The following is a 10082-nucleotide window of genomic DNA, read 5'->3' on the forward strand; positions in this document are numbered from 1 at the left end:
TCAACCTCCTCCCCCCAAACCTTCCTGCCGGAGCAAAAGGCGCGTGCTTCTCGTCCAGGTGATGCCAGACTGGTTGCCAGACCGCCGCTGCTCGTCCACCGTCCGTTTTCCTCTTCATCCTTCTCGTTTATCTCCTCTCGTTTACTCCTTCGCGTACGCCCACGGAAGAGAACATATGTTTACGAACAATGCGATTTCAACAAGGGCGCATTCTCGAAAAGCCAACAAACCTCGGCGATCGCGCCTCCGTGATTCGACAGCTCGTCCAGTTCACCCTCGCTTTTCTACACTGCAAATCTAAGCGTGTAAAAAATAACTTCGATATATGTGTATTAGTTTTCCATGTAAAAATGACGCTATACTTCACGTTTAAATGTGTAAATCTATATTTGTATGTGCATAGTGTGTTATTTTTATACGGAAAACCAATCACATACATTTATTGAAGTTACTTTTCCCACACTTAGATTTGCAGTGTATTCCGCCGTTTACTTTAATTACTTTTGTACTAGTAATTTATAAATATGAAATTATTATTACAAACTTATTATTAGATATATACTATTACATTCTTCATATTAATGTTAAATAAGATTAATATTTTTCAATTTTAACAAGAAGCTGAATCAATACAAATTCAAGTGTGTAACGAGTGCCTTCATATATATGTGATTTAATTTTTTGTTTAAAAATAACACATTATAATTTACACGTTTAAATGAAATTAATTTATGTATACAGTATATAGTGTATTGTTTTTACACGAAAAATTAAATCACACACATATATGAAGGCTTAATTACACACTTGGATTTGCAAAGTATGACAAAGCATCGTCGTCTCATTATCGTAATGCCGTTAAGGACGATCGAGAATTCGGAAGGTCTGCCGGCTTATCGGCGAACGTACGTTTCTTATCGAAGTGCCAATGATCCTTGGGGTCGAGCACGGATGGCTCTTTATCCCTCACCGTTAATCCCCTCTTAAACCACGATAAAGACCGCCCTTAAAGATCAAGTAATCGCGACCCAATGGCATTCGTGTTGCTCTTAATTATCAGAAATTCTCGGACGTTTTGTTCGAGATATGATCTCTACCAATGGTGTAGTTTATTTTACTGTATTTTAGTTATAGTCTTAATAGTTATAAATTATACCTTGCAAATTGAAAAGAAAAACGGCACTTTCGGCATTAAATGCATTGCGTAGCGCTTATGTTAATTTCCAAAATGAATGATCTTGCGTGCTCGTGGATATCATAATAAGATGAAGAAATACCACCAAGAGTCATGGGTTGAAAGGTTAAGCAACGAGCGAAGCGCGTTGCAGGTTGCGACGGATAATAAAAAGAAGTATACAGATATAATTACCCGAGACACGCAAAGCTAAGGAGATGCGCGAGCGAATCAGACATCATTCATTCTTCGAGAGTGCATCTGCTCACTTCGTAATCGCGAAAAATTCTGTCGCGGAAAAAAGCTGGCAGCTGCAAGCCGCCTCATCATGTGGCACACGCCGAATGTTTATTAACTCATGCACGATACACGATCGCGCGCTTTCACGCCTATTTCAATCTATATCTATACACATTGGATCGCTGTATAATCGTCTCTCCTTCGTGCATAATTATGTATGCAATTCACCATCGCATAAGGAGAATCACTATAAAAATCACAAAATTATGTTAAACAAGTTGGAATAACCGAAAATCCTGGAAGGATAGATCACAGAAGATTAAAAATAAAAAATATTATTTAAATGTTGAGAAGTTAAATAATATTTTTCTTTTTAACTGTCGTGTATGTCAAAATAGAAATTAATTTATTTCTGTGATAAGTTTTAAAGTAATCAACAAATTAAAAATAACTTAAATTAAGTATTATTTGACATTATGAATTTAACAGTGTAGTCGCTAGTAGTTTTAATTGCAAAAATTTTTTAATACGAAATTAACGCGCAGCTGATAATATGAGATAAACAACCTTCAAATTAATGTGATATTTGCATTTTTTTTTGCTTTGGCGACTAACTCATTATGATCGAACCAGTTTCCCTGGTATAACTGACCTACACTTAGTACTTTTGAGAAGATTGCAACAATTTCTCTCGTCTCATTTGCCCTCAGGTGCATCGTCGATAAGTTATCAAACTCCTCATGATACACTCTTCCGAGTCGGGATTACATCTCCAACCAGTTCTTTCTTTTCAGTAACAGATCCTTCATCTCTTTTATATTTTTTCATCTTTGATTTATCTGTATCTATACTTTCCTCTATCTGATTTTTATCTGTCTTTCCTATATTTGTCTCGCTCTTTCCCACCTTCTTCCTGTTCATCATTTTCTCCATCCATCGTGTCAGTATCCTTGAAACGCCACGTTCGGTTCCTTTTCTTTTCGGTATAATCGTGAAAATCTTTGACGTGTAATAAGACGTCGTGTCGAGTAAAGGCAAAGATCTTATTTAGTCCCGAACGCTGGCCTGTTATTAAAGGAATGCTAAGTTTAAGGGAAACCAAAGTACTCGTTAGGTAATTATGCGCTGAAGACATATCAAATTAATATGTAGTACCTTCGCACGAAACCATTTTCTTCATCATTCCGTCACTTGAAAATTGGCGTATCTTTCCAAAAAATTTTAATTAATTTGCAGTATTTTGCATCTGAAAAAGCATAATTTCGAGACACATTATTTGTAGAAACGCATCTTGATATCTTTGTCTATTTTTAGAAAAACTACATCTCACATCCAATTATTTTAATCAAATACTTGATGGATCGTTTAAATGTCATCACGTGACGACAGTCGTTTTAGTGTTTTAGACTTTCCCAAGCTCACGTTTAAGTCAAGTACCGCACGTCAAACCCTCCTTATAGTGTGTGAACACGGCGGTCGCTACAATAACGTTGTTCGATCCCTCGAAAACCGCGGCGTGTTCAAGTAGTCTCGATAAGTGCACTTCGAACGATCAATCGTTCACGCCTGTGCTAACGAAACTAGGAAATTCCGTCCATTTGGAAAGTTAAGCTATTGCTTCAAATTTAGGGCATGTTTGATAAAATTTCAATAAATGAAATAGTTTATTACTTCTTTCGCTTTACATACTTAATTAACGTAAATGCGTCAAATGCCGAAAAGTAGTAACTTTGACTAACAGTCACCCTTCTGACTTTCTCTAAGTCGATACGTTAGGTAACCCCCGCTGCTTCACAGCCGCGTTCCCCACTGTTTGGACAAATTTGATGCTATCTTCAAAAATCGCCTTGAATGTACCAAGACGCGAATAAAGGAACGACAAGAGATCCGATCTCTCGGCGTCGCCAATTGGAAAAACCTCGACTGTTACGATTTCTTGAATAGAATCGAGCTACGAACATCGTCGATTCGTAGCGTATTTTTGTGGCATTTAGGTCTTACTTGATCGCAGAATGCCCGGCGTATCGGGTTACGAAAATCCCTGATCTCCAGTAGCAAGCTAGTTCACATGCGACAGGTATTTTCCACGTTCGATCGATCGCGGGTATTTAGTTTCGATGCGAATTCAAATCGAGGGGAATGTTTGGAGCCAAGGAGATTATCGCGGTATTGGCACTCATAGAATTTCGTAGTCGACTGTCCCTCAACGACTTCTTTTCTATTCTTGTAAATCGATAAACCGGAAGTTACAAAATTTGACAGGTACTCCGCGTACGGGTGCTTTATTGCTCCCATCGTAGGATGATAAAATATTTCTGTCCATCGTTCTTGCAAGCAGGCGTCCAGTTTCCTTCCTATTCGCGCGTGAACATTCACGCAGAAGAGATTATCATCCTGGCGAGGTACATCGAGCGCATTCGCGTGAGATTTCGTGAATATTTATGTGATTCTTCCTTCTTCAATCGCGCATCCAACTGACATTTTAAGGACGTGCCGGCGACGCGTGTTGGTTTATATACGGGCTATTTGAGGGCTGGCGAGGGCATTCTTAGGGCTGTTTCTCCACTGTGCTCGTTGCACAATGTAACACTATCCCCCTTTGTAGCAGCGCAGCCTTGGAGTGTCTTTAATGCGAAACCGAGTGCGAGCGTGCTTGCAGCCCTGTATTATTTTTTCATGAATAATCCCGTTATGAGCATCTAAGAGGCCGGAACTTTAAGATGATGTTTTATTTTTGTTCGCGTATATGAGCGACGTTTGTTAGTGCGAATTTACAGATATCCTTTTTTCTTCTACCTTGAATTTTATAAGATTATCATTAATGTTCCTTATCTCAGCCAATTATCTTGTGCCGCAGATCTTATATTTCTTGCCTCTGAAATATTTTGGCACACGTTAGATGTCACAGTTGCTCGTTAGTATTCATTGTCCTCCATTTGCGAAGGTGTTTGAAACCCAGCGAATGTCATGGATTAGGGAAATTTGTGTAGGATAGAACCCTCGATACTCGTTATTCCCATTTTCGTCACAGTAGCGTTCCGCATGAATTGACCGTAATTTTGAAATATATTTTACCACACATCATGTATATATTATTTGAACGAGTCTTAAATTTTTATAAAAATAATTGTTTTAGAAATATAATCGATTTTTCTGAAAGAAACTATCCCTTACACAAACGTTGCAACAACAATGCTGCAACATGTTGCAGCAATATTGCAGCAATATTGCTGCAAGTACCGTGCTGTATGGGATGGATCTTGCAATTCGGAAATGGCTAATTTTGGTCACGCTCGTCTTCCGAATGGCTTTCTATTAGAGCAGTGGTGAATGTGCGCTGAATTTCGTTACAATCGAACGTTTTGCAGTAAGGGGTGTGTGTTTCGCGTTCACAATAAGTCCCTGAAGTGTCTTTAGCGCGTACAGTAGCGCGCCGTTCAATGGTCGGTGCTCACAAATGCGCAGCGGGGTGTCCGGGGCCTCTCTCGAGATTCGCCACTTCGATATGAATGTCGATGATCGGGAGAAAAATTAATGTCTACTCCGTCACGGCTTCGGACGAGTCTTCGTGGCCAATACTTTACCTCATACGTCGGGTCTTAATATGTTTATTGCTGTGAGAATGTCGGCCTCGGATAGGTAGTAGATTTTTATCTACCAACGCGCCTTTTAACTCGTCTCGTAACATTCAACGACTGAAAAGCATATCCGGATCTTCTCTCTGCTTGATTCGGTTTTCGTCTCTAAATTTAATGACATTCTTCTTAGTGTCGCAATTATTTCATGCCGTTCCAGACGTTGTAAATAGGTATTTTTACGCAAATGCTTAATTAACGCAAAGCGAGTGGAATAAAAGTTAATTGCTTGATAATTGATTTGTTCCTTATCAATGAAACTAATAAAATTACAAAATAATTTCTTTGTGAAGTGTTTTTATAATATAACATATACATGTACGTATGTAATAGTGCAATGATATAAATGAACAAAATAATATATACTTACGTACATTATCGCCATAATTCACAAAAATGCGTTCCTATATTTTCGATTAAGTACATCTAGATGATATTTAAGTGTACAATGTAGTTGATGAAAAATCAGTCATCTATTTATCAAAAACAAAATTTTCAGAGAAATGCGTATTATTTTTTGTAGGATTATTTTATGTATTATTTCGTTTTACCACAAAAGAAAGAATCTAGATTAGTTTAGATGGTAAAATGGATTATTTATTTTTAAAAAATGAAAAAATAAATTTTTTTACTTTTTTCTTATACAGTTCTATCGATAAAAACGGTTTCTACATATAGTCTGTTTTGCGCAAGCTGAAGACATCTGTTGGGTCAAAGAAGAACTAAAAGGGTTAATACATCTTGAAAAATATTACAACTATATTTAATGAATGATAATTATAAATGATTATATTTAGTTTTATTTTCTCATTTCTTTCACTTTTTTGTAGAAATAATCTCAATATACAGTAATGTATCATGAAAAATATATAAAATTTAATTTAATTATTGTTGTTTATATATTTTTTTTATTTAGATAAAATGCAAAAGGCGAATAAAAAATTTTGTGGGCAAAGAATCGCGTCGGACACTAATCAATATTTAGGTGTTCGTGAGAAACTTATCGAAATACCGATAGTCGACAATAGAGAGCTGAGGTACAATATTTATTAGCTATAATTGTATATTTTTTATTATTCGGAAATGAGTAGTTAACTTAAATGTGAACATACAATTTCATTATAAATATTATATCGTTGAGTGTATCATAATTAACTTTTTTTTTGCGCATTTTCCCTAGGAATGATTTAATCGCACGCATCGAAGCTGTTACGCTGAAGATAATAGAACAGATATCAAGTGAACAGGCACCATGTATATCGTACTTTAGTGGCCGAAATGATATTTTGAAATTGAGTACACGTAAAGAAAATGTTTATCCAGGATGCTCAATCGATCCAGCCTCGCTCCGAGAGGGAACGATGTTTTTCAATGATGCCTTAACTGACTTTGTCGAAGAGCAAGATACAGATAATAGAGATACCCAGAATTTGGAAAAGACAACCGTTGATTTCGCAGTGAAAAGCAGCAGAAAAAAATTTGTTCTAATGATGGTGATAATGGCTGAGGTTCATCATTTGTTGCTAACAAACACCACCAAGACCCGACGAGCGTTTTATTATGATTTAAAGAAAGAGACAACCAAATATTTGGTACCTATTCAACGATATGTCGATCGTGCGTTGAATGATATCGCTAATTTGTTAGAATGCGCGCCATGGGATTTGAGTGAGTTGGTCAAACACTATTTAATTATAGGAAGCCTAATTATAAATATATAATAATTAGACTGTATACTGAAACGATGCAATAATAAATGTAAAGAAAATAAAAAATATGAAACAAAAATCAATAACTAGAAGTCTTTCCAGGATTACTGGCAACGGCTAAAGGATTGATGGCAGGAAACATGACCATCACACTAGTCGATAATCAAGTTATTGATTGTTCAATACCAGGCGGCGCGCAAATACCGCAAATTATTTCAAACATAATTTCCATTCGTGTGAAAGCCGAGTTCGTCTTGGTCATTGAGAAGGATGCAATCTTCCAAAAGTTACTCGAGGAAAACTGTTCTCGCTCCCTAAAATGCATTCTAGTGACGGGAAAGGGTTATCCGGATGTAGCTACGAGGATGTTTGTCAAGATATTATCCGCAAAGATGGAATTGCCGATTTATATAGTTGTAGACGCGGATCCTTTCGGCATAGACATTATGTTAATTTATCGGTAATTTAAGCGAAATTGTCGTTATTTTTATTAGAATTTTTTTGTATTAAAAAAAGAAAATAGTAGGTTTCTATAACTTTAGTTCTTTATCATAATCCTTCTCGATATACAAAAGTTGAGTATATAATTTAGATAATATTTCAATATTACACGCTAGTTTAATTTTTATTCGAGAAATATTTCATTTCTATATACATTTCTATTACACTGGTTTCCGCAGCTTCGGTTCATCGACGCTTTGTAAAGAAAACGAGAGCTTGGCTTGTCCTAACGCACGTTGGCTCGGAATCCACCCCTCGGAATTGATTCCTATAGGAGCAAAAACAATCCCGCTCACCGAAGCCGATCTCATAAAATTGAGATCCATCGAAGCCCGGAGTTACGTAAACGAAGCTATATCGAAGCAACTGAGGATATTGCGGAAGGGCAAGGCAGAAATGGAGGCAGTGTCCTCCTTTTCAAAAAATTTCTTTACCGAGACGTATTTATCTTATAAAATAGATGGTCAGGATTATATTTAAAACGTAATCTATTTGATAAGACTTTCGAAAAATTTATGAAAATATTTAGTTGGAATTCTATAAAATTATTATTACGTTCTTTAATCAAAGAAGACACAGAAAAATTAGTTTATAATAAATAAAATATATGTGTTACTTTAAATGACTTCTCATTTTGGTATTGATCCATGTTTCGTTGAATAACTTTTTCGGGAAAGCTGTCGTTGCTATCCTCTAACGTTATGAGCTGCGGACTTTTATGAAACGAACCCAAATATATAACACTGTTTTCGGATAATTGTCTCGATGGGATAAGAGATTTAATCAAATCCATCATTTCTATCTCACGAAGATTTCTTTTCGAACGAGTCTCGTACGGATGATCGTGCAGTCTTGAATATAAAATTATAAGTATTAAATTATAAGTATTAAATAAACTTTAAATAACGTCCACTGTAGAGAAGATATTTCAATAAAATTATATTTACAGGTTCTTCGAATAATTAATGGTTCCGTACGGGTTAATATTTTTTTGCTTGAAACTGTTTGAGAAAATTGTGCCTTTTCTTTTTCTTGTTCGACGAGAAATCATAATTTCTCAAGCCTGCTGCAATATCTCGATGCCTTAATTATTATGTGTTGTTAAAAGTCGTCCGTCAAAGATGCAACATTGAGGAAGAATTAAAAATACTTCAGATAATATAACAGTTTATTGAAAACACTTTATCCACCCGGTGTCCGGGCCGAGCTTCGCTGATATTAAAAAACGCAGAATCTTAATAACATGATTATTTCGTGGATGTTACGTGGAAGGTAACTTGGATGACATCCGCGAAATCGGCAGTGCGTTATAAATCCATGAATGAAGTTAATTGCAATCGCTTTCGAAAATTCAATCGAGTTGGATTGGATCTCGGTTTCTTCTGTCAATTTGAAAAAGTCTTGAAACATTTTTGAATAAACTTTAATAAATTATAAGACACAATTGACTACGTCTGGGTGTTGTTAATGGATTTTCAATGGAGGACCGCCTCCCGAATTATTATTACTATTATTATTAATAAATTATGATAACCGAAATAAAATTAAGTCACTAATAGACTATGTAAATATAAAAATTTTGAAATAATTTTCTGATATTTAAACGTGCAAATTTTATACATTAGTAAGCTTATCTTTGAAATAATATAAGTTATTTGGTCTTGCCAGAGAGAGATACTGATAAAAGAGATTTTTTAAAAATCAAAAGTAAAATTTTTTAATTAATTGACTTGCTTCTGACGATTTATCGCTTACTTTTTACTTATCGCTTACTTTTTTCATCGTTGAATATCAAGCCATTAAAATGGCCGATTTCGTGGATGTTTCCGGTGCAGGTCCGTGCGAATATCGCCAAAAGTCGAGTAGAAATAACTTTCCGTGCCCATTCCGCGATACTAATTGAAGGCGAGTATCGATCGAGCAGCTCGAACGACATCAGGAGTGGCTCTCATATGGAATGCGTATCAAGCATTTCGATGAAATGGATATAAAAAACAATCTTTCGAGACTGCCGGACACGCCTCCGAGCGGACACAGATGCGTTTGGAGCCACAAATCGTGAAAAAAGCGTCACTCGTCTTCAAGAAGTCAATGTGTTCTCTAATCGCTAATTGTCATTGATCGTCAAACGATTAAAGATTGAAATTTTCTATTTATCGACTTCAAATATGGAGAAAAAGAGACAAAAAGATTATAAATTATCTGAAATTTATATTTCTCTTAATAATCATCACAGATTCTTATAGATAAAATGTCGTATTTTCCTTTTTTTTTTTTTTTTGAGAAATCAGTGTGAATATAATATATTTTTTAAATCTAGACTGCCGGGTTTAATTAACGCGTTCTGTTTGACGATCGTTCCGATCGGTCGATCGACCTATACGACGAGTGTATTTAATGCGCATTAATTTATTCATGCGTTCGCACGGGCCCAATCCTTATATTGACTTCCGCGTGAGAAAGTTATCTGTTTCTTTTAATATATTGCGTGTATATGTGTGTGTTGCGTGTTATGCCCATACGAGTGTATTTTTCATTGCCTTTTACGTTTTTTTTTCTTTTTAGCGGCGATAATACGTTACCAAAAGCTATAGATACCCTTATGCGTTGCTACCAAGGTTTCTTTGTTGCGATTAATTTCATAATTCGCATGCTTGTACATATTGCGTGCCTGCCTTTGTGATATTTTTTTTCCGATGCCCTATGCTTACATTTAACGATTTGCCTCACTTTCTGCCGTTGTTATATTTAATAATTGATTGTGATTTACACATTCACACATTCTCTCGCTCTCATTCACTCTACCATTATTATTCTTTCTCC

The 10082-nt window shown here is 35.8% G+C and overlaps 2 protein-coding genes across 2 annotated transcripts; one reads left to right on the plus strand and one right to left on the minus strand.

Moving 5' to 3' along the window:
- The first annotated feature begins 2493 nt into the window (after positions 1-2493).
- mei-W68 (meiotic W68) lies at positions 2494-7739 on the plus strand. The gene is made up of 5 exons (XM_018519365.1): positions 2494-2528; positions 6006-6086; positions 6230-6717; positions 6861-7218; positions 7439-7739. Exons 1-5 carry the CDS (start codon positions 2494-2496, stop codon positions 7737-7739), a joined length of 1263 nt encoding a protein of 420 aa, XP_018374867.1.
- On the minus strand, positions 7448-8809 carry LOC108768795 (uncharacterized). Its single transcript, XM_018519368.1, has 3 exons — positions 8207-8809; positions 7876-8110; positions 7448-7527 (listed from the first exon to the last, which is right to left on the minus strand). Exons 1-3 carry the CDS (start codon positions 8308-8310, stop codon positions 7486-7488), a joined length of 381 nt encoding a protein of 126 aa, XP_018374870.1. The 5' UTR covers positions 8311-8809; the 3' UTR covers positions 7448-7485.
- Between the last annotated feature and the right edge of the window lie 1273 nt (positions 8810-10082).

Source organism: Trachymyrmex cornetzi, unplaced genomic scaffold (assembly GCF_001594075.2).
Source record: "Trachymyrmex cornetzi isolate Tcor2-1 unplaced genomic scaffold, Tcor1.1 scaffold83, whole genome shotgun sequence".
Classification (NCBI taxonomy): Eukaryota; Metazoa; Arthropoda; class Insecta; order Hymenoptera; family Formicidae; genus Trachymyrmex; species Trachymyrmex cornetzi.